We start from the raw sequence: 27,370 nt of genomic DNA, 5'->3' as shown, positions 1-27,370 counted from the left end.
GGGAGGAGCCGCGCTGGTGCGTAGTGTGCAGGGAGCAGGAGGCTGGGGGAGGGGAGGCTGAGTGGGGGGCACTGAGCGGGGTGGAGGCGACACCAGGTCCTGGAAACCAGAGCCCCGAGAGGAGCAGCGCCAGCAGCTGCAGGTGTGCGGGTGGGAGGACAGGGGGGCTGATACGGAGGTGCGGGGGCCGTGACGAGGCGGAGGGGCTGCCGGGCCTACCGTCGGGGCCGCAAGCAGCAGCATCAGGCCGCAGGTGGAGGCCCTTTTCTCCAGGCGATCGGAGATCACACCTGCCAGGATCCCACCTGCAAGGCAGAGGGAGGGTCCTGAGGGGTGTACATGCCCAGTGGGGCCCCATGGAGAGGAAGCAGGGCCCTCACTGCCGCAGCAGCAAGGAGAGGAGGACCTCTTCCCTGGGCCCTTTCCAGCCCTTGAGCAGGTTGGCCCCAAAGCCCCTTTGCCTGGGAGCATCCTAGCATCACTGGTCTGTCGCCCACCAGGTACCCTGGTCCCCAGGGAGCCCAGGATGGGGCGTGATGTGCTATCAGAGGCCAGTAGGGAGTCAAGTCAAACAGCATCCAGGCTGAGGGTGTCCACGCATCACCTCGGTGGTGAAGGCTTTTGTCAAAGTAGGACAAGAGGAAACGAACTCACCGAAGATCCCGCCCACGTCGAACAAGGTGGAGAGCTCCCCCGCCTTTTTGACATCAAGGTGATCTGTTGGAATGACAGCAGAGGGTTTAAAGTGGTAACCAAGAAGGACCTATTGTACAGTACAGGGAACTCTGCTCATTGCCACGTGGCAGCCTGGATAGGAGGGAGTTTGGGGGAGAGTGGACACATGTATGTGTAGGGCAGAGTCCCTTGGCTGTTCACCTGCAACCATCACAACATTGTTAATTGGCTACCCTCCAAATCAAAATTAAAAGTTAAAAGAAAAAATGATGGCAGAATGTCACCGTGAGAAGGCCGCAGCAGTGCACAAGCCACACACAACATTCTTTTGTTTCACAAGCACGATTTAAACCAAACAGCAATTATGAGATCCATGATCAGATTAGCGGAGAAGGCAATGGCAACCCACTCCAGTACTCTTGCCTGGAAAAATCCCATGGACGGAGGAGCCTAGCGTCCATGGGGTCGCTAGGAGTCCGACACGACTGAGAGACTACACTTCCAATTTTCACCTTCATGCATTGGAGAAGGAAACGCAACCCGCTCCAGTGTTCTTGCCTGGAGAATCCCAGGGACGGGGGAGCCTGGTGGGCTGCTGTCTATGGGGTCACACAGAGTCGGACACGACTGAAGCGACTTAGCAGTAGCAGCAGATCAGATTAGCATTAAAATAGTAATTACCAGAGTAGATGGAAAAAAGGAGTGTGCTTTGTGGGCAGACACACAGAAAGTGTGAAAAATGAACACTCCTAACCGAAAGGTGAGGGTGGCTCTGTCTATGAATCACCCCGCCTTTGCTCTGTGTCCTCTCAGGGCAGCTGTGAGGTCAGACTCAGGGCTGCGGGGCATGGCCTGGGGAAGGGCTGGCCCATGGGAACCCCTCGACACAGACTGTATGACCCCCCCGCTTTCAGACCTGGGAGGGGCTGGAACCTTCTCCCCCAGAGAAGGAGGCCGAGGTCTCAGGATGCTCAGCGCAGGACTCGGTGTCTCCTAACTCCCACCTAGACTGGGTCTCGGCTGACGCTGGATGGTCCCCTCACTGCCTCCGACTCCCATCCCGAGAAACTTTGCCCTGCTGCCTCGGGCTCACATCCCTCTCTGCTGGTCCTTACACCACTGCTGCTGAAACGGAGCAGGACCTTATGGTCCTTCCCCCAGCCCGTGTCCTCCGCCTGCCTTCTGTCTGTGCAAAAGCTTTAGCCAAAGAGTGAGTTTAATCAGAGCAGTGAGAAAACGCAGAAACAAAAGAACACAGTCAAATGAGACCACACAATAATAATGCAGCTATTGAGCAAAGTCAAGGACCTCCTCAAGGACTGTAGATAATATTCGGGCCATCTCCTGTGAGCTGTGTTACAGACGCCGAACCTCCCACCAGGTGAAAGAGGCTAATGACGACCAGAATGTAGTTGTGACATAAGCTGCCACAATTCCAAGAACTGGCCTCAAGGAAACAGGAACAAACCAATCCTGGAACTGCAGATTCAGTTCAGTTCAGTCACTCAGTCGTGTCTGACTCTTTGCAACCCCATGAACCGCAGCACGCCAGGCCTCCCTGTCCATCACCAACTCCCGGAGTTCACCCAAACTCATGTCCATTGAGTCGGTGATACCATCCAGCCATCTCATCCTCTGTCGTCCCCTTCTCCTCCTGCCCTCAATCTTTCCCAGCATCAGGGGCTTTTCAAATGAGTCAGCTCTTTGCATGAGGTGGCCAGAGTATTGGAGTTTCAGCTTCAACATCAGACCTTCCAGTGAACCCAGGACTGATCTCCTTGAGGATGGACTGGTTGGATCACCTTGCAGTCCAAGGGACTCTCAAGAGTCTTCTCCAACACCACAGTTCAAAAGCATCAATTCTTTGGTGCTCAGCTTTCTTTATAATATAACTCTCACATCCACACATGACTACTGGAAAACCATAGCCTTGACTAGACGGACCTTTAACTGAAGATTAACTGCACTGAAAACAAGATGACCCTGGTCAGATCACCGATGATCAGTATCCAGATGACTGTCAGAGCTGACTGTGCTGTTTCTGCATGTAGCCCCTCCTTCTATCTATAAAAGCTCTTGCCCACTGGCTGGCCAACAGTTAGCCTTTGGACAGGCAACCCCACCCCCCCCAACCCCTGTTGCCAGCATCCAAAATAGAACAAACTTTCCTTTCCACCAACCTTGCCTCTTTATTAGCTTTTGAGGAGTGAGCAGCTCCACCCCGCTTTCAGTTACACTGGGGACACGTGGTCTGTGCTCTGGAGCTTCCACGTCCCAAATTTCTCCTCTTTTCACATTCACTAGGGCACACACCTCCCTGGTTTCTTTGCTTTGTCCTCAGAATCCCTGACTCTGGGGCCCAGAGACCCTGCTGACTGTCTGGGTCCCTGTCCAGTTGTGGCTGCAGCCCCTACACAGGGACCTCTCCTCCAAGAACTGCTGGTCCTTCTCATCTTCCCTGTGTTCACGCCCAGGACATGGGGTATGTGTTACTACAAATGGGTCTGCTGTGTAGTAACCTACAGCTTTAGCCCCTGCTGGACTTCTGAAATGCAGGACAAGCTGTCTGCTTCCCCGGAGTTAGAGCTCAGCTCCAGGAAGCGATTTCTAGGTCAGTCATGAAGGCTGTATTATCTGAGATCCCCAGGGTCTCTCTCCCTGCTCACCAGCTGCTGTGACCAAGTCAGATGCAGCCTAAATTTAAAAGCAGGCTGCCCCAGATAGGAAGCCCTTTGGGGAACCAGTAGCCACAGCTGGAGAACACCATATCAACCCTTTAAACTCCATCTAGGTTCTCATCATGGCAATAAAACATTCCCGTCTGAATTCTCTTTGCCTGTTGTTGTTCAGTTGCTGAGTTGTGTCTGACTCTTCGAGGCCCCAGGGACTGCAGCATGCCAGGCTCCTCTGTCCTCTACTTTCTCCCAGAGTTTGCTCAGATTCTTGTCCACTGAGTTGGTGATGCCATCTAACCATCTCATTGTCTCCACATCTACCTCTCTTTGTCTGCACGTTTCTACTAATCATGCTATGTGATTCAAGAGCATCATGCATCTCTCTGCTTTCCAAGTTTATAGACACTGGTGGATAAAAGGGAGTCCTGATCACAGCCCTTGAACAGAACCAGCTGCGCTGCTAGCAATGGTACTCACCTACATTTGTGATGTAGAGCGGAAGCCAGAAAAGGAACGTGTAGCTGACCAGTTTCGCAAACAGCAGACACAGAGAGAACTCTATCACGCCCTAAAAGAGAGGGAAGGACAGAAGACGGACCTTGGCGCATGATCCCATAGAAATGGAGCTATGTTCTGACAAGTGAGGATTTGTAAGCAGCTTTTGGCAGGGAGGAGCTCTCTGCAGGAGGCCCCTTATATCTTGTCACTTTAGCAAAGCTATAACGTGTTGTTATTGGTGTTGTTCAGTCCTAAGTCATGTCCAACTCGTTGGATGGTAAACTGCCAGGCTTCCCTGTCCTTCACTGTCTCCCAGAGTTTGTTCAAACTCATGTCCATCATGTCAGTGATGCCATCCAACCATCTTATCCTCTGCCACCCACTTCTCCTGCTCTCAACCTTCCCCAGCATCAGAATCTTTTCCAATGAGTCTGCTCTTAGCACCAGGTGGCCAAAGGATTGGAGCTTCAGCTTCAGCATCAGTCCTTCCAATGAGTATTCAGGACTGATTTCCTTTAGGGTGGACTGGTCGTTGCAGTCCAAGGGACTCTCAAGAGTCTTCTCCAACACCACAATTCAAAAGCATCAATTCTTTGGTGTGCAGACTTCTTTACGGTCCAACTCTCACATCCACACATGACTACCAGGAAAATCATAGCTTTGACTATATGGACCTTTGTCAGCAAAGCAGTGCATCAGCTTTTTAAATATGCTGTCTAAGTTTGTCATAGCTTTTCTTCCAAGGAGCAAGCGTCTTTTAATTTCATGGCTGCAGTCACTGTCCACTACATTTTAACTAAACTTAAACCAGTCGCTCACATACTCTATTCATTTCTGGCCAAGGCCAGATCTTTCAAATCTTTTAGCTCACACAATACTTTGCCTAACTGGTCAGTTCTTTCCTAGATCAAAGAAGTAAACATGAAGAATAAATAATTAACAGATGACCAGATCTCCTCCTCGGCTTCCCCTTCAGTACTCTCACAAGCAAACCGTGTGAACAATACAGCATCTGGAGGAAGATCACAAAGAGCTGACGAGCCTGCAGGCAGCGGGGGTGATGACGGCCCTGATCTTTCATCTCAGTGATAAACCGAGATTACTCTTTTTCTCTTTAAGAACTTTTGTGGCCTCCTTGGAGTTGGTTTTGGGGACACAAGTCCTCCTCCCTGATTGCTGGCTACTCTGGTTAAAGCAACTTTCCTTTCTATCAGCATTTGCTTCTCAAGTGTTGCGTTCAAGCAGCGAGCAGCTGGACCTGAGTTCAGTGATACCCAGAAGAGAAACGTAGATTCTGATGAGGAAACTGAGGTTCGGGGTCTTGTGGCTATTGAGAAATGCTTACATGTTCCATTTTGTGACTACGTTTAGAAAGAGGTGGCCCTTGTGAGATAGTAAGTCCAGGTATTGCTTGGGAAATGAGCGTGAGAAATCGGGTAAACACTAAGGAACCGACCCCTCGGTTGCCGACACCTCGGTTGCTTCTCCCAGGCTATCACAGTGCATAGCTATGAACGCCCTTCAAATCCAAGCAGAGGACACAATATGCAATTCATGTCAGTGCTCTGGAAGTTAAACAACGTTTTCACAGTCACACCCAGTATGGGCGGTGTGTACAATGTACTTCATGCTTACCAAGTGCGTGGCATTGTGCCTGTTGTGTACTTAATGATCTCATTTGATCCCGAGAACAGCACTAACTCGTTGTACAGCCACCGAGCCTGCACTACAGGTGAGGAAACAGAGGCCTAGAGTGGGTACCACCTGTGCTGGGCATAACCAGCCCTCCCAGGGCAGGCCAGGCCAGGGCTCTGAAGCCTGTTCTTGCCTCCACCCAACTCCTATTTATGGTGGGCACCTTAATTTTAGCAACAGTATTTGACTCAGCTACACAATAAAGGAACAACAGAAAAGTTACTACTTGTTATTAACAAATTAAAAAAATAACTTTTATTTGGAACTAGCATCTCCTGCAGGCCAAACCCCCATAGATCCTTGTTAGGGACCCTGGAGAGTCCAGGCCGGACCTTCAGTGGTCTCTTCTGGCAGGAGAGCAGCTCCCGGGCCCTCGGCAGCCCAGTTGCATCTGGGAGCAGGCAGAACTCGCTGTTTAAAGCAGCAGTTCTGAGTTCCTTCACTGGGTGCCATGATGCTGAGGTTCTGGGTGCACTGTTGGGTTTCTGGCTCAGCACAGTTGCTATGGAGCCTCTGGGTTCCCTCTTCCAATTCTCCCTGAGGCCAGCATGAGGGAAGTGCCCCTGCCTGCATCTGTTCCCCTGAACAGGCACCCAAGGGCAGGAGCCAGGTGTTCTAGACTGTGGCCCCCAGGGGCCAGTGCGCTCTCCCCCTCCTCCCATCTCTGCTCTTGGCTCCCTGCCTTTGTCCCCCTCCACAGCTCCATGTCAGAGGAACACAGTTGCTCCCAGGCCTTTGCACAGCTCCCAGCATGCTCTGCTCTGGCAGCTCATGGACTTCACATCCATAATATACATATATATTTTATAACTATTAACAGGTGAACAAAACACTGCAGCCTTATTCAGCCCTGAGCTGATCTGCTTGCAATTCTGGTTCATGCTATGGATTTCTATGAGCTTCCCAGGTGGCTCAGTGGTATAGAACCTGCCTGCCAAGGCAGGAGGCACAGTTTCGATCCCTGAGTCAGGAAGATTCCCCTGGAGGAGGAAGTAGCAATCCACTCCAGTATGCTTGCCTGGAGAATCCCATGGACAGAGGAGCCTGGCGGGCTACATTCCATGGGGTCACAAAGAGTTGAACAAAACTGAGCCACTAAGGACAGCACTTGGATTTCTAATGTGTAGATAATATGATCATGGATTTCTCTTTTTAAACTTATCAATAGCCCAGTGTCTGTTCACTGCATTATGTGTAATTTGTAGTAAACAGACACTGTTCACAAATGCCCCCTTTTGGGAGGGTCGTGTACTCACGGGAATCTTCAGGGCCCCTGTGAAGCTGATGGCTGCCATGCCGCCCCCGCCGTCTGCCGGGAGGATGACCACGTGGTTCTGATGGCCCGAGTGTTTCCCATCCGACAGCAGTAGACGCTGCATCTCTGGGTCCTGGAGACGAATCCCACAGAAAAAGAGAAAGGAAGAGAAGAAAACGTGTTATCAGGCAGTCGACTTGGGAGGTGGGTATGCCTTGGACAACATTCTCACATGGCCACTGTTTTTACGGCCATCAGCATCCACGTGGTTTTGGGAAACACTAATCAAAGACATGCAGAATCTTTTGACTGAACTCTAGGACTCTATTTGTGAAAAATACTTTTCGATGTAGAAAAATACTTATATGATAAAATTAATTTCACACCATTATTGAGAAAAATTGCTAAAGAACAGCCACATAACCAACATATTCTGCAGTTGTAAAAAAAAGGTTGTGAGATTTGAAGACATGAGAAAGTGCTTATGATACATTAAGCAATAAAACATCATTCAAAAGCATTTTCATTATGATTTCATTGAATGTTTAAATATAAACCTATTTAAGTAGGTTAACTATTGGATTTATTTATAGGGAAAAAGAAGCTAAATTCTAAACTGACAATAGTTATCACTCAGTGGTAGAATTATGTGTGAAAGTGAAAGTTGCTCAGTCATGTCCGACTCTTTGCGAGCCCATGGACTCTACAGTCCATGGAATTCTCCAGGCCAGAATACTGGGGTGGGTAGCCTTTCCCTTCTCCAGGGGATCTTCCTGACCCAGGAATCAAACTGGGGTGTCCTGCATTGCAGGCAGATTCTTTACCAACTGAGCTATCAGGGAAGCCCCAGAATTATGTGTAATTTGTATGAAATGTCAGTTAATTTTTTACACAATCCTGTATTTTTTAAGGAGTTCACAAAGGACATACATGATCACAAACAATATTATTTTAAACTTCATAAACTAATTCCAATATTTCATAAATTTTGATTCTGGACATCCCTAAAGTTTATCATCATTAAAGCAAAGAACAGTGGTCCCCAACTCAGGGTGGGACATCAAGTCAGAGCAAGGATGATTGAAAAATGTCCTTCATAAAGGCACTATGAAGGTTGGAGATTTAACAAGAGAGGTTTCTATGTATTCCAGACTTTCCACAAAATCAAACAGGTTTTATTGATTTATCTCACCCACTCCAGTATTCTTGCCTGGAGAATTTCGTGGACAAATGAGCCTGCCAGGCTACAGTCCATTGGGGCACAAAGACTGAGTGATTATCACTCACTCACACTATAAACTGTGCAAGCAGTATTCAAAATACAGTTAAATTGAAAAAAAAAAAGAAAGAAAACGACAAAGCATTGCCACATCTCTTTCTTGATATCAGAATTCTCTTCTAGTGAAGAACAGAAATTTGGAAAACAGGGTGGCAGGCTGCAGCACGGGCAGCCCCTCGGGCACTGAGCACCCAGCACCTCCCTCTTGGCCGTGTCGCTGAGAAGCCTGGCTCCCGCCATGCATGGCTCGGACATCGAGAGCTGGCCTCCGGTGAGCATGGCCACAGTGAACTGTGTGCTCTGATGCTCCAGGATGCAGACGACAAGCCCTGGCTTGGAACCAGAGCATCCTCCTGAAGACAATGCCACAGAGGTATATGAACACAGAGACCCTCTATTTGAGTTTGGAGATAAACTTCTCTCGGGAGAGTTACACGGCTGTCCTGTGTGTGTTAACACACTTCAGTCGGTTGCCACCCTATGGACCATAGCCCACCAGGCTCCTCTGTCCTTGGTGTTCTCCAGGCAAGAGTACTGGAGTGGGTTGACATACCCTCCTCCAGGGATCTTCCCAACCCAGGGATTGAACCCGCATCTCTTACATCTCCTGCATTAGCAGGTGGGTTCTTTACCACTAGCACCAGCTGTCCTATGTAGGAAATGAAATCAATTGTTCTCAACCCTGGCATCTCCTGGGCACTCTGAGAGACTCCCAGGCTGTACCCTAGACCCAACACAGCAATCTTGGGAGCAGGACCCCAGAGAGCCGTTTGTGTCATTAGGCTGAGAACCGCAGGATAGACTTTTTTTAACACTAAATGTTCTGACAGGTGAACCATGAAATGCAGCCAGATAACGAGAAAAATCACTGCAGATGGTGACTGCAGCCATGAAATTAAAAGATGCTTACTCCTTGGAAGAAAAGTTATGACCAACCTAGATAGCATATTCAAAAGCAGAGACATTACTTTGCCAACAAAGGTCCGTCTAATCAAGGCTATGGCTTGATTAGACGGTGGTCATGTATGGATGCGAGAGTTGGACTGTGAAGAAAGCTGAACACCGAAGAATTGATGCTTTTGAACTGTGGTGTTGGAGAAGACTCTTGAGAGTCCCTTGGACTGCACGGAGATCCAACCAGTCCGTTCTAAAGGAGATCAGCCCTGGTTGTTCTTTGGAAGGAATGATGCTAAAGCTGAAACTCCAGTACTTTGGCCACCTCATGTGAAGAGCTGATTCATTGGAAAAGACTCTGATGCTGGGAGGGATTGGGGGCAGGAGGAAAAGGGGACGACAGGGGATGAGATGGCTGGATGGCATCACCGACTCGATGGACGTGAGTTTGAGTGAACTCCGGGAGATGGTGATGGACAGGGAGGCCCGGCGTGCTGCGATTCATGGGGTTGCAAAGAGTTGGACGCGACTGAGCGACTGAACTGAACTGAACTGAACGAGAAAAAAGGAAAAGAAAAGACTGCTCAATCAGGAGGGTAGTAATCACAGGTCCAGCACAGAAATCCACCTGGTCACAGCTCAGGGTTGGCACTGGCCCTTCCTTCTTCAGAACACTAGGTACAACATTCTGTATACTGGGTTCAAAGCCCCAGTCCAGCCCCTCTGCCCTAAGCCATGAGGAGCCCCCTCAGGCCGGTCGGGAAGCCCTGTTTTCATTTAAGACAGGCCTCCTGCCCACACCTGCTCATCCTCTATGCACAACCTAGGGGAGTGAGGAGGGGGTGGTTCCAGCCTCCCAGGTCTGGTATTTTGCAGCATCTGGACAAGGGATCAGTGAGGTCATGGGGGGGTGGCGGTTCCAAAGCGAACCGGGAGAGCAAGGCTGCCTCCTTCTGGAACCAACAGAGACCCTCTGGGGGAAGTGGGTACGGGAAGCGGTGTGCCTGGAGCCCCCAGGGCATCTGCTGGGACAGAGAGCCCTCAGTGGGCTGGGGGCTTGTTTAGCCGAGGACCCACACTCTGAGGTTGACACATTCACAAAGCAAAAGGGCTCCACGTGATGAAAGCAACACATGCGGGAGTTTGCATGCGTGACGGCTCAGCCCAGCCTCAGCCTGTGCTGGCCCCACGTGGAGCTGTCGGATGGAGTAACCTTTATTTCTGTTTTTATTAAAGAATTTCTTATTGGAGTATAAATGCTTTACAATGTTGTGCTAGTTTCTTCTGTATAACAAACTGAATCAGTTGTATGTATATGTATATATACCCCTTCCCATTTGGACCTCCTTCCCACCCCACCCCCAATCCCATCGATCTCGGGCATTAACCTTTAGCATCTAAACACCCGCTCAGCACCCTTTAAGTGGTTGCTGAGCCACACCCATCAGAAAGACCCTCAGAGGTGTAGGAGAGAGCTGGACTGGGAGTTTGGGATGAGCAGATGGAAACTGGAATATATAGAATGGATAAATAAGCTCCTACTGTAGAGCACAGGGAATTATATCCAATATCCTGTGATAAACCATAATGGAAAAGAATATGAAAAAGAATGTGTTAATATACGTGTGTATAACTGAGTCACTTTGCTGTACAGCAGGCAATTAACGCAACATTGTAATTCAACTATACTTCAATAAAAATAAAATTTAAAAAGATAAAAAACAGAAAGTGGAAAGAATTATTAAACAAAAGACCCTTAGAGAAGCCAAAGATGACAAAAAAGACACATAGCTATAAGGAGGAAAAATGTCAACCATCCCCAACATGACATCATGAAAACCCACAAAACTGGATGCAGGTCACCACGTGGGAAGTGATCCCAGAGCCTCTTTCTCTGTTCACGTTCTTGTCCTCGCCCTACTCCCTTCTTTATGATTTTTTTTTCCATGAAGTCATTAAGAACCATGCCTGGGGAAGAAAAGGATTAAGCAGTCCCAGCTGAAAAGCCATCGTGGTCAGGGGCCTGGGTGAGGCTCAGCTCTGAGCTGGTCACTCTGTGAAAGGGGACACCAGGGTGTGCTGTCAAACCTGTGACTCATCCTGCCTGCTGACCGAGGGCCACCTAGTGCGTGAGCCCTTCCTATGACAGAAGGGAGGGGACCAAGCCTGATTAGTGCACCGGGGCCAGCTGAAAGGAGACGCCCTTCCACCGCGGCCGACGCCTGCCTGGTTGTATGCACGTCAAGGTCAGCCTGAAACAGGACCTACTGGGGCCTCGGAATATGTCAGTGTCTCTTAGGTGACATGTTGGTAAATAGACGTTTGTAGAAGAAAAAGGAAGAGGAAGTCCCATCTAGAAGACAAGGCTAGCTTTCCTGGCCAGTAACTACATTTGAGGGGCTTCCCAGGTGGCCCTAGTGGTAAAGAATCTGCCCGCCAATGCAAAAGATGCAGGTTTGATCTCAGTGGTTAGGACTGGGCACTTTCACTGAAGTTGTCTGGGTTCATTCTCTGGTTGGGGAACTAAGATTCCCCCGAGCCACAAGGCATGGTCAAAAGAAATAAATAAAATAAAAAATAAACATACCAGGGCTTCCTCGGTGACTCAGTGGTAAATAATCTGCCTGACAATACAGGAGACACAGGTTCAATCCCTGGTCTGGGAAGATCCCAGGCTGCAGAGCAACTAAGTCCTTTAACCACAACTTGGTGCTCTAGAGCTTGGGGACTGCAACTGCTGAAACCCTCATGCCCTAGAGCCCATTTCTGCAACAAGAGAAGCTACCACAGTGAGAAGCCCTTGAGCTGCAACTAAAGAGTAGGCCCCACTCTCTGCAACTAGAGAAGGCCCACAAGCAGTGAAGACCAGAACAGTCATAAATAAAATTATCAAAAAAAAAAAAAAAAAAGACATACCAATTAAAGGGGCTTCCCTGGTGGCTCAGATGGTAAAGAATCTTGCTGCAATGCAGGAGAGCCAAGTTCAATCCTCCTGGGATCCAGGAAGATCCCCTGGAGGAGGGCATGGAAACCCACTCCAGTATTCTTGCTTGGAGAATCCCATAGACAGAGGAGCCTGATGGGCTACCGTCCGTGGAGTCGTAAAGCGTCAGACACAACTGAGCACACACACAGACACACACACAAAACTACATCAGAACACAGGGCCTGGCTCGCACCTTTAGAAAAGGGTAAGTCTTCAGCAACAAATGGAGAGGAATTAGAGCCATCTGGACACTGATTAAGACCCGATGCTTTATACCAGTATTCCTGTTCCCCCGAAATGTGTATGTTGAACTCCTGTCTCTAACATGATGGAATTAGGAGGTGGGGCCTCCTGGAGGTGATTAGGCCACATAGGGGGAACTGGGTGAGGAGGTTAGTGCCCATATAGGAAGAGACAGCAGAGAGCTGGCTTCCCTCCCTGCTCCACCACGTGAGGGTTCCTGGGGAAGGGAGCTGCCCACCAGCCGGGAAGCAGGCTCTCTCCAGATGTCGAATCTGCTGGAGCCCTGATCTGGGACTTCCCAGCCTCCAGAAATACACATTTAAAATGCGAGAAATAAATGTTTATTGTTTTAGCCACCCAGTCTATGATATTTTTGTTACATCAGCCCAATCTGAGACACCTGATTTTGATGGAAACTCAGAAATGAGTAGAGATTTGAAAGCATTTCAGTTGAATTTCACTAAAATCCAAGAACCAAACTGTATGAGGCATTATTTTTCCTTTTTCCATTATTTCAACCACCTGAAATAGTTCCCTTGGGCAATAAAGAAAAAAAATGTAGGGAGTCTGTTTAGAACACTTATCCTTTAAGCTAACTGACTTGAGAATACTGTACACTTTCAAGGATTATAATCAAATATAAACTGACCCTGCAGCTGGGTGTGGTCAGCTAGGCAGAAGCGATGCAAGGCATTTCTTGGGAGCACAGCCCTCCCTTGGTACCCGGGAAGGGGATTGGTATCAGGATTCCCCTCAGATACTCAAGTCCCTCACATTCGATGGCTAAGAACATTCGGCCCCCATATGGGCAGGTTTCACAGCCCCCTGGATATGGAGGACTGACTGCATCCTAAGAGGAGAGGTTCAGGTGAGGCCCAGGCCAGGGAAGAGCCCTGGACTGCATCTAACCTCTTCATTTCTGAGGGGAACCTGGCAGGGAGCTCAGCCCATCTGTGCCTCAACTTCCTCTTCTGTATAATGGACAGGCAGTGAAGGGGCTGGAAGCTGACTTTCTATGTTGTCTCTGGGTCCCCCTCTAATTCCCAGCCCACCTTATGCTCTCCCCACCTGAAACCCCCTTGGATCAGTACGTGCAGACTCAGCCCTCACCTCCTAGATACCTCTGTCCAAGGCCACTGGCTCAGGGAAGCTCCCAAGACCAGGCCAGAACTAGCGCCTGCTCAGTCCTCCCTGGGCAGCTCTGTCTGGTTGGTTTTCTCTCTGTACCCCACGTCTGCCCTCTTTCCCCCAGGATGTGAGGTCCACAGGGGTGACAGGATGTTGGGTGAGGGGATGATGCCCCTGGCACAGTCTCACCTGGAGAGGGGCTGCAACCCCAAATGCTGCAGATGGCTGTCCAATGAATGAATCGCTCACAAATTTGAGTCACAAACTTAAAGTAAGCACAGCCCACCATCCAAACAAAATGAACACATGTGAACTGAAGAAATACAACACCCTGGGTGTCTGCACCAGGTGTCACTGAGGCAGGACCCCAACTGCCTGCCCGTGGAACTCACCAGAGGCTTGCTCCTCTCCTCAGCTGGGACTGGCTTCTGCGGCCAGAACCTGTGTGCACCATTCTCGTAGCCTCTTGGATGCTGAGGGAATAAAGTTAATTAGAGCAATTACTGAATCAATGACCAGAAATGACAGCTATGCTCACTGCAGCAAGGATACCGTCTTCATGAAAATGCTACCAAGGGAAAAGAAGGCCAATGTTTAAACAAAACAAAGGCTGCTCAGTTTATTCTCAAGACTCCAGACCCTCAGAATAACAGAGGGTAAAAGTGAAATCCTTTCCTGAAGAATCATCCAAGACTGAAGAACATTGCTGTTGTTCAATCGCAAATTCATGTCCAACTCTTTGAGACCCCATGGACTGCGGCACACCAGGCTCCTCTGTCCATAGGATTACCCAGGCAAGAATACTGGAGTGGGTTGCCATTTCCTTCTCCAGGGGATCTTCCTGGCGAGGGAATGGATCCACATTTCCTGCATTGGCAGGTCAATTCTTTACCACTGCACCACTTGGGAAGCCCACATAATCAGCTATACTCCAACTGTTGTTGTTCAATCACTCAGTCTTGTCTGACTCTTTGCAGCCCCACAGACTGCAGCACCCCAGGCTCCTTCATCCTTCACTATCTCCCAGAGTCTGTTCAAATTCATGTCCATTGAGTCAGTGATGCCATCCAACCATCTCACCCTCTGCTGCTCCCTTCTCCTTTTGCCCTCAATCTTTCCCAGCATCACGATCTTTTCCAATGAGCTGGCTCTTCACATCAGGTGGCCCAAGTATTGGAGCTTTAGCATCAGTCTTTCCAATGAATATTCAGGGTTGATTTCCTTTAGGATTGACTGGTTTGATCTCCTTGCAGTCCAAGCGACTCTCAAGAGTCTTCTGAAGCATCATAATTTGAAAACATCAGTTCTTTGGCTCTCAGCCTTCTTTATGGTCCAGTTCTCACATCCATACACGACTACTGGAAAAACCATAGCTTTGATTATTCGGACCTTTGTCGGCAAAGTGACAAGACCGAAGAATAAAAAAACGTAAAGATGCTGGTTAAGGCAACTTAACTTTTATGAATGGCTTTCACATTTTTAAGACTGAAAGGCCTTCAGAAATAATATAGGCCCATGTTTTTCTCTAACAAGTGGAAAAAAAGAGACCTTCTTACACCAGCAGATTCAGAAGGAAGAAAACACTCTCCACATAGGCTTGTCGGACAAGATACAGCTCAGCCACTGGAATTATGGTGTGTATGTGTGTGTGTGCACGCACGCGCATGTGTATTGGGGTGTGTGTGTGTGTGTGTATACAGTAAATATGTTTTAATTTCTCTTGGTTCCCAGGTGGCATCAGTGGTAAAGAATCCACCTGCAATTCAGGAGACCTGGGTTCTATCCCTGGATTGGGAAGATCCTCTGGAGGAGAGCGTGGCAACCCACTCCAGTATTCTTGCCTGGAAAATTCCACAGACAGAGAGGCCGGTGGGCTACAGTTCATGGGGTCGCAACTGGGCGCGCATGCACCACACTGCACTTAATTTCTTTCAGATGCACCCAGGAGTGAAATTGCTGGGTCATCTGATAACTCTATGCTTAACGTTTTGAGGAACTGCCAGACTTGTTTTCCAAAGTGGTTGCACCATTTTAATATCCTCACCAGCAGTGTATGAGTGTTCCAGTCTGCTATTATCTTCTTGATTCCAGCCAGTGCAATGAGTATGAAGTTGTATCTCATTATGGTTTGGATTACATTTCCCTGATGACTCATGACATTAAACAGCTTTTCATGCGCTTATTGGCCATTTACTTATCTTCTTTGGAGAAACACCTCTTCAGATTCTTTTAACCCTTTTAAACTAGGTTGTCTTTCTATTACTGAGTTCTAAGTGTTCTTTATATAGTTCAGTTCAGTTACTCAATCGTGTCCAACTCTTTGCGACCCAATGGACTGTAGCATTCCAGGCTTCTCTGTCCATCACTAACTCCCAGAGCTTGCTCAAACTCATGTCCATCGAGTCAGTGATGCCATCCAACCATCTCATCCTCTGTCGTCCCCTTCTCCTTCCACCTTCAATCTTTCCCAGCATCAGGGTCTTTTCCAATGAGTCAGTTCTTTGCATCAGGTGGCCGAAGTATTGGAGTTTCAGCATCAGTCCTTCCAATGAACATTCAGGAGTGATTTCCTTTAGGATAGTTCCTGAAGAACTATGGACAGAGGTTCGTGACATTGTACAGGAGGCAGTGATTAAGACCATCCCAAAGAAAAGGAAATGCAAAAATGCAAAACGGTTGTCTGAGGAGGCCTTACAGATAGCTGAGAAAAGAAAAGCTAAAGGCAAAGAAGAAACAGAAAGATATACCCTTCTGAATGCAGAGCTCTTTACATAATCTAGATACAAGTCTGTGATCAGATATATGATTTGTGCATGTTTTCTACCATTCTTTGGGTTGTATTTTCACTTTCTTGATGGTATCCTTTGAAGCCTAGAAGTTTTAAATTCAGTGAAGTCCAATTTATCTGTTTTTACCTCCATGCTTGGTAGTTTTGGTGTCATATCCAAGGAGGCTGGCTTAATCCAAGATCATGAAGATTTCCTCCTGTATTTTCTTCTAAGAGTTTTATAGTTTTAGCTCTCACCTTTAGGTCTTTGGGGCTTCCCTGATAACTCAGTTGGTAAAGAATCCACCTTCAATGCAGGAGACCCTGGCTTGATTCCTGGGTCGGGAAGATCCTCTGGAGAAGGGAAAGGCTACCCACTCCAGTATTCTGGCCTGGAGAATTCCATGGACTGTATAGTCCATGGGATTGCAAAGAGTTGGATACAACTGAGTGACTTTCACTTTAGGTCTTTAATCCATTTTAATTTTGTGTATGGTATGAAGAAGTGTTCCAAATTCATTCTTTGAATGTGGCTATCCAGCTGTCTCAGCACCATGTGTTCAAAAGACTATCTTTTTCCCATTGAATGGTCTTGGCACCTTTGTCGAAAAACAATTGACCATACACGTGAGGGTTTGTTTCTGGACTCAGTTCTAGTCTATCGATCTATATGTCTAACCTTATGATAGTAACATAGACAGAGCCTTAACTAGAGCAGCTTTGTAGTAAGTTTTGAAATTGGGATGTGTGAGTCCAACTTCACTCTTTTTCAGGATTCTTTTGGCTACTCTAGATTCCTTGAATTTTCATAAGAAATCAAGGATAAATTTATCCATTTTTTCCAAGAAGCCAGCTGGGAGTTTGATGTAGATTACACACAATCAGTAGGTCCATTTAGGGAAATACTGCCATCTTGACAATATTCACTGAGTCTTCCTGGCAGTGAATACAGGATGTATTTTCATTTCTTAGGCCTTCAATTTCTTTCAACAATGTTTTGTAGTTGTCAATGTATCAATCTTGTCCTTCCTTAGTTAAATTTATTTCTGAGTATTTCATTCCTTTTGCTGTTGCTGTCAATAAAATTGCCTTCTTAATTTCATTTTTGGATTGTTCATTGCTAATGTATAGAAATACAACTGACTTTTATATACTGATTTTGTATCTTGCAATCTTGCTAATTTTTTAATTAGTGTGAATAGATTTTTGGTGGATTCCTTGGGATTTCCTATAGACAAGATCACATCGTCTACAAAGAGGCACTTTTGACTTATTCTTGTCCAATCTGCATGCCTCGAGTTTCATTTTCTTGTTCAAATGCTCCGGCTAGGACTTCCTGTACGTTAACTAGAAATGGCGAGAGCAGTCATCCTTGTTCTGTTCCTGACGTTACAGTGAAAGCATCCCATCGTTCCTCATCAAGTGTGATGTTAGCTGTGGATTTTCAGAGATGCCCTTCATCTGGTTGCGGCAAGTCGCTTCTATGTCTAGTCTGCTGAGTGTTTCATCATTCAGGGATGCTGGATTTTGTTGAAGGCTTTCTCTGCTTCTATTGAAATGACCGCAGAGTTTCTGTCCTTTATTCTATCGAGGTAAGTATTACATTAATTGATGTTCAGGTGTTAAACCAGGTGTATACTGGAATAAATCCCATTTAATCATGATGCTTAACCCTTTTTATATGCTGCTGGATTAGTATTTTGTTAAGTTTTGCATCTACACTCATGAGAGAACTTGGTCTGCAGTTTTCTGTTCTTGTGATGTCTTGTCTTCTATATTATAGGATAATATAGAATAAGTGGCGAGTTTTCTCTTTTATTTCTTTAGAAGAGTTTGTGAATAGCTGGTATTAATTCTTTGAATGTTTGGTAGAATTCACCAGTGAAGTCATCTAGTCCTGGGGTTATCTTTGTATTAATATCAAAACTTTTCATTAATAATTCAGTTTCTTTCCTTGTTATAGGTCTATTCAGATTCTCTCTCAAGTCAGTTCTGGCAATTTATATTTCTCTAGGAATTTTCCCATTTATTCTAAGCTATCTAACTTGTTAGTATACAGTTGTCCATAGAATTCCTTTATACTTCTTTCTATAAAGTTGGTAGTAACATCCCCTCTCTCATTCCAGATTTTGGTAATGTGAATCTTCTGTCTTTTTCCTGATCAGTCTAAAGGAGTCTCCATTTTATAGATCTTTTCAAAGAACCAACTTTTGACTTATGGTAAAAAAATGTTGCCTCCCAGTTTCAGTAAACAAAGAATGTTGCGGCCACCAAGCCAACAGCCACAATAGCCCCCTTCTATGTGCCCTGAGGGGTTTCAGGAAGATGAAAAAGGTCCTAGCCATAGAGAGCTAGGATATCTAGGATGCTTATCTAAGGAATAATTTCAATGAGCCCAGTCTCCTGCATCTTACCATACAGACACGAGCAATAAAGTCATCTACTTGAGATGTCTGGTTTTTTGTGATTAGCAATAATCTTTTGAAGCATGTGGCTTTTTGTTTCAGCAAAAACTCCTATCCATCCTGGCCCCTCCCTTACCTCTTTGGAACACTTCCTCAGAGCCACTGAGAGGCTTCAGTCCTCAGTGAGTTCTCTGAATAAGACATTGCTCACAACTTACAGGTGGTGTGTTTTTTCTGTTGACAAGTTTAATTGATTTTCCCTATTGTTTTTCTATTCTTTTCTGTTGTTGTTTGTTCGTTTTTAATAAAAGAGTCCTTATGGGACTTCCCTGGTGGTCCAGTGGTTAAGAGTCTGCCTTGCAATGCAGGGGACATGAGTTCAATCCCTGGTTGGGGAACTAAGACCCCACATGACAAGAAGCAACTAAGCCTGCAAGCCACAACTTATGAGACTACATGACTCAAGAAGATTCTGCATGCTGCAACTAAAACTCAGAGCAGCCAAATAAATAAATTTTAAAAAACTAAAAAAAAGAATCCTTATATTTTATAAACATACACTGAAATAGTCAGAGACAAAATGTTATAATATGATGACCAATATTTGCATACAAAATAAACCCTGAGGAGAAGGGGGGGTCTTAGAAGGGGTACTGATAACATGAGATGAGCAGGTAATGGGTACATGCACATTCATGATACTATTCTTTCTACTTTCTTACGTGTTTTAAAATTTCTATAACAAAAACTTTAAAGAAGTGGAAAAAGAAAAACTGCATGCTGAAAAGAAGACCTTCGGATGGGAAATTCCCAGGACGGGGCTGTGCCCGGAAGTCAGCACCTGTGAAAGGCCTTGCAGATGCAGCTTTGCACAGAGCTCTGCTCATGATGAGGGGCAGGTGTGAAGGGACAGAGCCGATGGGGAAGCGGCCAAGCTCAGCCCCAGCCCCTGGCCTCTGGGGCCCCTCGGGAAGCCCTCCCTTCCCCCCACCCATGGGTCTCTCCAGGGCCCTACAGGAAGTAAGCAGAATTCCTGTGGGAAAGAGAACTTTGACACTGTTGTAGAATCTGATGAAACGTCCCCAGAAATCAGTCCAGTCTCTCCCTCTGACCGAATCCCTTTGAGAGTTGGAAAGAGGAAGGGGAGCCCCGATTCCCCATGAGACCTGGAGAAGCTGGCACCCCAGGGGCTCCTCGAGCTGTCAGGGGGACTGAGCAGGGGAAATGACTCAGCTTCGGCCCAGGTCACACACACAAGTGCAGGAACGCCTCCAGCACAGGGATGCTCTTCCATATGTCTGAGCTGTGCACAAGGACGATTACACATGAGGACAATGATGATTGTTATCATTATAAGTAATCTTTTTTCTAAAACTGCCAATATTTTGAGGGTGGGACTGGTGTGCACATTTGTTACCCACTGACAGGACAGACAGGGTCAGGCTGGTGACAGTAACCAGACACAGTCCTGGAAGACAGGAGAAGCAGAGAGCATGTCCTTACCGAGGCCGGGGAGGAAGAGCAGGCGATGTCCTTTGGATCTGAAACACCAAACAGGAACAGTGTGAATCAGGGCTGGGTGCTTCCTCCGACACAAGAAATTAAACCAGAACAAGGCACCATCTGACACTTTTACTAAATTAACAACCATTAAAAAAAAAAATAGACAATGTGCAAGGCAGCATGTCTGGTGGGTGAGAGCAGAGGTTGGCTACCCCTGCACAAACCCACATGCACACACCCCTTCCCTCACTCAGGCCCCGAGACTGCCTGATCCCTGCACACTGAAGCTGGGAGAACAGGCAACCAGTGCCAGCAAATGCAGGTCATCATGAATCTGAAGCCCGCTTTGCAAAACAGAAAACAGTTTACAAACAAAAATCAGCAGAACATACGTGTACTGTGGAGACCAGCCTTGTCAGATACATTTAAAGGGTAAGTGTCAGAAGGAAAGAGAAAACATGACCAGTAGATCTGAGCAGTGGGACTCGGATAACATTTAGGATGAGTCATTTAATGTTATGGGATGAATAAGAAGGAAAGATTAGTGGTCACAAAACACTTATCTTGAAATAGAACAAAATGCCTTTTACTGAAATGCAAGGAGGTGTGAAATAAGTCATATTTTATAGCAAGCAAAGAAAAATTTAAACATGAAGATTCTTCTCTGCCCTTTGGAGACTTCTCCTCCTCACTGTGAATTCTGTATCTGGATTAGGCATGGACCAGACTTTCCCATCAGGGCTTTCCTGGTGGCTCCGCTGGTAAAGAATCTGCCTGCAACGCAGGAGACCAGGCTTCGATCCCTGGGTCAGGAAGATCCCCTGGAGGAGGGAATGGCAACCACTCCAGTATTCCTGCCTGGAGAATCCCGTGGACAGAGGACCCTGGTGGGCTATAGTCCATGGGTTCTCAAAGAGTTGGACATGTCTGAGCGACTGACACTTTCACTTTTCAAATCTCCCCATTGGCAGGATCACCTGCTCATCCAGGAAGAACAACATTCTCCCAGCATCCACAGAACAGTCCTTAAAGATCACATCCCTTCTGGGTCTGGTCAGGGGTCACAGGACCCACCACGATGCCGCTCAGACCTGGATTTGTGATCTGTCAATAACACGACATTTGATGTACAGTCTTCTATCTCAAAAACCTGATCTGTGTCCTGATTTCTAACTGGTGGAACAGTTCTCAGAGCATTCTAAGACACTCTTCCCAGATTAATAGTAACGCTCAAATTTGGCTCAAATAAAACTTTCCAATTCTTTCTTAAATCTACTGATTAATTTTTCATTGATGGAGGGAAGGACATGAAAAGGAACAAATCCAGAAGCTAGGCTTTTTTCATTTTCCTAATTTAAGACCATGTCCAAGTGATCTGGGAACAAGAGCTGAGCTTATTGTCCTGAGTAGCCTTGGGAATGGAGGAGGCAATGGCACCCCACTCCAGTACTCTTGCCTGGAAACTCCCATAGACGGAGGAGCCTAGTAGGCTGCAGTCCTTGGGGTCGCGAAGAGTCGGACACGACTGAGTGACTTCACTTTCACTTTTCTCTTTCATGCATTGAAGAAGGAAATGGCAACCCACTCCAGTGTTCTTGCCTGGAGAATCCCAGGGACAGGGGAGCCTGATGGGCTGCTGTCTATGGGGTCGCACAGAGTCGGACACGACTGAAGCGACTTAGCAGCAGCAGCAGCAGCCTTGGGAAGCAAACCCCACTTCTTGAGAATCCAGAAAACCACCTTTCAACAGCTCTGCTCCCCCACCACCACTTAGAACCTGGGTCTTTTTATAAAAAGATGGTGAGACAGTTTCATTGCCTTGAAACACAAACTGAGCCACAGGACTTTAAACTTCCCACAGCGGAGTTCCCTCCTGCAAGACACAGAGGGGGACATAGTATAGGGGTCCCTGGACCACATGTGATCCTGGGCTGCAGGCTCCTCTTGGCTCACCCTCTGCTGAGGGTAGGCCCAGGGAGCCCTGGTGGGCCTGGTGGCTCTGGGGATATGCACTGACATCAGCTCCCCTCAACCCCTAGCTTTCCCACGCCCATAATGGAAGCCCCTGGGGCAGTCCCAATGGCTCATCCTTATGGGCATGGCCAGTCCCCAGGATGTGTTTTTTCCTGGGCTTTCACCTGTAGGACATTGGCACATGTGACCCCTTGGTTGGGATATGTCTGAGGACACCTTCCCAGACAGCCCTAGTGGGACCAGAGGACAGGGTGCCCACGGGGTCCTTGGGCTCAGCCCTGGGCAGGAAGGACGAGCAGGGATGGCCTGTCCCTCACTGCTGGTCACAAGAAGGGGCACAGCTGCAGCTTTGCCACCCACCCCAGAGTCAGGGATCAGGGACGATGAGGGAGCAGAAATAAATCACCAAGATGCACGTGGACCTGATCTTTCCTCTCTGCAGGTGGTCTGCCCTTAGACACAGGATGTGCTTACAGCTGCCTCCTGCCATTCACACAAATGCCATGTCCTTGTTATGGGGAAGAATACAGGATCGATCCCTTTGACAGAAAGGACCCCGTGGTCTTCTGTTCTGCTGCAGAGGACGACCAGCGGCCTGTCAGAGTGACAGTGTCAACAGTGGACTCGGCTCACAGGTGACATGGGGGCCAGGAGGAAAAGACTCATTCGTGAGCACCTGGCTCGGGTCGAGCCTGCCCACCTGTTTCTCTCTTTGTTGTGACTCGTGGTCCCAGCGCTGGGGGCGGGGGCATGGTCAGGGGCCACAGAAGTGCCTCCTCCCATGAGGCTGGCTACAGGGGCTGCCCAGGGGGAGGTGTCAGGAGCACAACCAACTGGCATCCTGTCAAAGCCGTGTGCATAGAGCAGCGGCTCTAGAGCTCGATCTCAAGAGGAAGACAGTCAGTGGGAAGGTGGGGAAACACCACGCCCAGCAGGCGTGCACACCCCCATGAGCTAGGCCCTGGAGACCTTGGCGGAGGCCAGGCGAGGACAGAGGGAGCCACCGAGGGTGGTCTCTAGACAAGCACGGCCAGTCCTGTGGAGAGAGGAGCTGCCCAAGGCAGAGAGGGCAGGAGTGGGTGCCTGAGCGATGCTCGAGGGGAGGGGGGGACCAGAGTGTGCAGAGACCCCTGCCCCAGCCGGGAGGAGTGCAGGGGAGGGGGCAGGTGTGGGGCAGAGGAGGAGGAGCAGTGAGAGGACATTCCTGGGGGCCTTGTGAAGAACAGGGATCAGGAACTCAGTGGATGGCCTTGCACAACCTTGACCATATTTACCGGTAACGGCGAAAGGCTGAGACGGCATGTAAGGAGACCTGGCATTGACCACACGAATGTGATGAAAGGAGGGGAGGGGCCTCTGTGGCTGGGACTTCAGCCCCACAGCACCCTCCCCCCAGCCTGCAGCACCCCAAGACCCCTGTTAGTCTTCAGGGCCCACTGAGGGCCGTCTCCCCCCAGGCCAAGGAGGGGGGACATGAGTGCTCAGCGTGCCCCAAGTCAGTGTCAATACATCTCCCAGCAACACCTTAGGGGGGACCTGGGCAGGTGCATTTCATCCCAGAGTGGGCCGGGGGTGGGAGGCGGGAAGGGATGCAAAGCCCCGGGTCACCACGGAAACAGGAGAGGGGGTGAGAGGATGGTGCATAGGTAGGAAAGTACCTCTGGGAGAACCCCCTCCCCCAGTCACTGCCACACAGACCCTCTCAGCATCGCCCCTCAGAAACCACAGAAGCTGTGGCTCTGGGGAGGATGCTCTCATTTTATTACAAAAGATGAAATCAGGACTTCCTTGTTCCTGGAAAACTTGTCCCACTCTGGATGACTGAGCCCCAGCCAGGCCAGCAAACAAGCTCCTGTCCACTGCCACACACTCCGTCCCTCATCACCTTGCCTCTTTCCCCCAGAACCGACCCTTTGTCAGTTAAGGAGGAGAATAAAAGCCACTGTGGACTCTGGACACTGGGCAGAGTGACTCACGGAGAGGGTGGGGGGTGCCTGTGAGTCAGGTGACGGAGTGGAAGGAGTCCCGGGAGAGTCCAGATGACCCAGCACCAGGTGCTGGGGAGACAGCCTGGAGGAAAACAGGTGACGTGGTGGCTTTCCCGGAACTTCGGTGACACGCAAGCTATAGCTGATTCCACAGGTCTGCAAGGAAGCTTCCCCGCCCATAAGCTGTTTAACAATTCACTTGTTTGGGCCATTTCGAGATGCTGCTAAAAGCTTACTCAGCCCCTTGAGGAAGCGGTGAAACTGGGAGGTGAGCAGCGCCCCCCCTGTTTGCATGGGGTGGGTGGGTGGCGGCTAGGGTTGGGTGCTGCAGGGCGGTAATTCCTCATCTAACTTTCTGTCCTCACTGACAGGACAACTGTTGGCCTGAGAGCCTCCTGTGTGCACCACTAAATGGGTAGTTATCTTAAAAACGCAAAGCTTACCGTTAGAAACAAGAAAAAAGAAGTGAGAAACGTCATATGCCTTAATCTCTTGGATGATGAAACTGCTCCGAATGCAAAGCTGAGGCTGCAATTAATGTTGCACAGGGATGAAGTCATTTGACTCCGGAGCATCTCTACCTGGGAGCTGACAGTGGGGCGCTGTCTAGTACCATATGATTTTATTTAGCTTTACACCAAATTAAAGATGTAAATGCCAAATACAACCCATCAGAATAGCTTGTGGGATTAGAACACCCTGACATGTAACAGCTAAAGCAGCCCCTGCTTCTCTACGGTTAGTGTAACTGTTAGGATCCTTGTCCTGCCAATCATGATTTTAAAAATTACTTTCACATGCAGTTAAAACAGAAGTCTGGTATTGAGTCCAGGATGGAACAAAGGATTGGATTTTCTGGTAGAACACTCTTGTCTAATTAAGATACATGAGCTTAAGTCAGGCCATGGTTTTAAAACATTGTCAAGGATATATCTTATCAGAGAGCAAACAACTGGCAAGGACCGTTTCGGTTTGTGGCAGCAAGACTGGGGTGAGTGGGCACAGCCGCATGGGCTGGGCAGTGAGCAACGTGGCCGGCGGAGATAGACCACGTACTCCTGATGCTGCAGAGTGGGGGGACAGGGCAGGAGGAGTTTCAGCATCAGTTTACTCCAGAAATCAGGAAACAACAGAAAATCCAACCAGACCAGGAGAACAACAGCTCATCAGGGAAGCCTGTACCTAAGAAGGAAGTCTGCCTGGCCTGGGAGAGCCAGGCAACCCCATGCCTGCCCGGGATGAAGCCACAACAGCCTCTTCTAAACTCATCCCCCAGAAGCCACCACCCACCCTGGGGAGGGGCATCATCCATGGTACTTACGTTCGATAAGAAACAGAAAGCACAGGATCCCCATGGCAGCCACGATGGCCCCGGGCACGATGAAGGACAGGCCCCAGCACGTGGACACCCAGTAGCCAGCGATCAAGGAGCCCAGGATGTTGCCCACGGACGTGTGAGAGTTCCAGACTCCCATAATCAAACCTCGCCTGCAACACAGCAAGAGATGGCATGTGAGGTCTCAGGGATTCAGTGGGTCAGCACGGGAGCTCACAACAGTGCCTGCACAGTGCACGAGCTGATAGAAATAAAAGTATAAATAAATAAATATAAAAGTAGTATAAAATATAAATAAAAGTAGAAATAAAAGGAGCTTCCCAGGTGGCTCAGTGGTAAAGAATCCACCTGCCAATGCAGGAGATGCAGGTTTGATTTCTGGGTCAGAAAGATCCCCTGGAGAAGGGAATGGCAACCCACTCTAATATTCTTGCCTTGGAAATCCCATGGATAGAGGAACCTGGAAGGCTACTGTCCATGAGGTCACAAAGAGTCAGACATGACTTAGTGACTGAGCACTCACCCAGAAATAAACAGGCGGTGCATACACCATCTCTGCAAGGCTCGGGACTGGGGTGTTTATAAGACGGCTGTATCTTCACTTACTCTGGCTGTATAATTACATCTCTCTTAGCTTATTCATTTTATGATTAAAAGAGGAAAGAGGCCTTTTCCTGAAATTCTTGGAAAGCCTGAAATTTAAATTTGTGCCTTTGCAATCTAAATACAGGGCTTCCCTTGTGGCTCAGCTGGTAAAGAATCCACCTGCAATGTGGGAGACCTGGGTTAGGAAGATCCCAGGGTTGGGATCTTCCCTGGGTTGGGAAGATCCCCTAGAGAAGGGAAAGGCTGCCCACTCCAGTGTTCTGGCCTGGAGAATTCCATGAACTCTATAGTCCATGGGATTGCAAAGAGTTGGACACGACTGAGCGATTTTTACTTCACTTCACTTTACTTCCCCGGTGGTGCTAGTGGTAAAGAACCCCCTTGCAATGCAGGAGACATAAAAGACGTGGGTTAGATCCCTGCATGGCAAAGGTCCCCCGGAATTGGGCATGGCAACCCACTCCAGTATTCTCGCATGGAGAATCCGCATGGACAGAGGAGCCCCCAGGGCTACAGTCCATAAGGTCACAAAGCACTGGACATGACCGAGCAACTTAGCAAGCATGCAATCTGAATACAATCATCTGATGAAACATCTTGTTAACAAAAGTTCATGCTGATGAACCCGCCAGATGAACATGGCTAAATAAAGCTGGATGAGTGGGTTTCCTGTTTTAGCTTCCCTATGTTGTCCAGCATCTCCAACCACTTTCTAATCGTGGTCCTGGCTGTGCTGTGTGTCACACGAACTTTGGGATGGCCTCTGACTCCAGTCAGGTCCAGAGGTGAGTACAGCTTTGCTACCAGGTGCTGGGTGACCTCGACAGGACCTGCCAACACTTGCCTGTACCTTCCAGTCTGTGAATATGGAGCTTCTGCTTCCAAAGGCCTGCGGCGAGGCCCTGACTCATTTCTTCCAGGTTCCCGGGAGGCCGGGTAAAGCCCAGGCTGCTGGTGGGCTTGAGAGGGTGACTCAGACTCCTTCTTGCCTGCAATGGGGGGCATCTCCTGGGACCAAGGCCCATCTGAATTTCAGACCCCCAAGTCCCAGAGGTTTCAAGCATCTTATCTCATAGAGTAGACTAAGGTGATTTTTTCTGTAATCAATCTGAAGAAAAACTAAAAATAAAGTGGTCTAGTTTTCATCAGAAGAATGAAAGCTGCTGGAAACAGTCTGCCTTCCTCACCTGCCTTTTCCAAACCAGTTCCCAAGGCACGTGACAACGCTGGGCCAGCCGGTGGTCTGCACAAGCCCATTGATGATCTGCAACAGAGGGCAAAGGAGAGGACCACTGAGGGGGACACGCACACGGAGGGAGCCCATGCTCAGGGCTTGGGTGCACAGCAGGGACCTCACAGGAAGAAGGGGCAGAAGCCCATTCAGTGGGAGCTTCCATAGCCAAACGTGCATTTTAACTATATATATGTATGTGTGTGCTCAGTTGCTCAATCATGTCCGACTG

The 27,370-nt window shown here is 48.3% G+C and overlaps 1 protein-coding gene across 1 annotated transcript in view; it reads right to left on the bottom strand.

The window, feature by feature from the left end:
- SLC37A1 (solute carrier family 37 member 1) overlaps nucleotides 1-27,370 on the bottom strand; it is an 82,464-nt gene that overhangs the window by 14,562 nt on the left and 40,532 nt on the right. Inside the window, exons 7-14 of the mRNA XM_055569743.1 lie at nucleotides 27,095-27,171; nucleotides 25,287-25,453; nucleotides 20,004-20,041; nucleotides 13,721-13,801; nucleotides 6,800-6,931; nucleotides 3,828-3,918; nucleotides 655-717; nucleotides 220-305 (exon numbers count right to left, since the gene is read on the bottom strand). Coding sequence (XP_055425718.1) covers nucleotides 220-305; nucleotides 655-717; nucleotides 3,828-3,918; nucleotides 6,800-6,931; nucleotides 13,721-13,801; nucleotides 20,004-20,041; nucleotides 25,287-25,453; nucleotides 27,095-27,171 — 735 coding nt within the window. The remainder of the gene's footprint in view (nucleotides 1-219; nucleotides 306-654; nucleotides 718-3,827; nucleotides 3,919-6,799; nucleotides 6,932-13,720; nucleotides 13,802-20,003; nucleotides 20,042-25,286; nucleotides 25,454-27,094; nucleotides 27,172-27,370) is intronic.

The sequence above is a fragment of the Bubalus kerabau genome, chromosome 2, assembly GCF_029407905.1.
Source record: "Bubalus kerabau isolate K-KA32 ecotype Philippines breed swamp buffalo chromosome 2, PCC_UOA_SB_1v2, whole genome shotgun sequence".
Classification (NCBI taxonomy): Eukaryota; Metazoa; Chordata; class Mammalia; order Artiodactyla; family Bovidae; genus Bubalus; species Bubalus kerabau.
The sequence above is the reverse complement of the archived record's forward strand: the minus strand, read 5'-3'. Positions and strand labels throughout refer to the sequence as shown.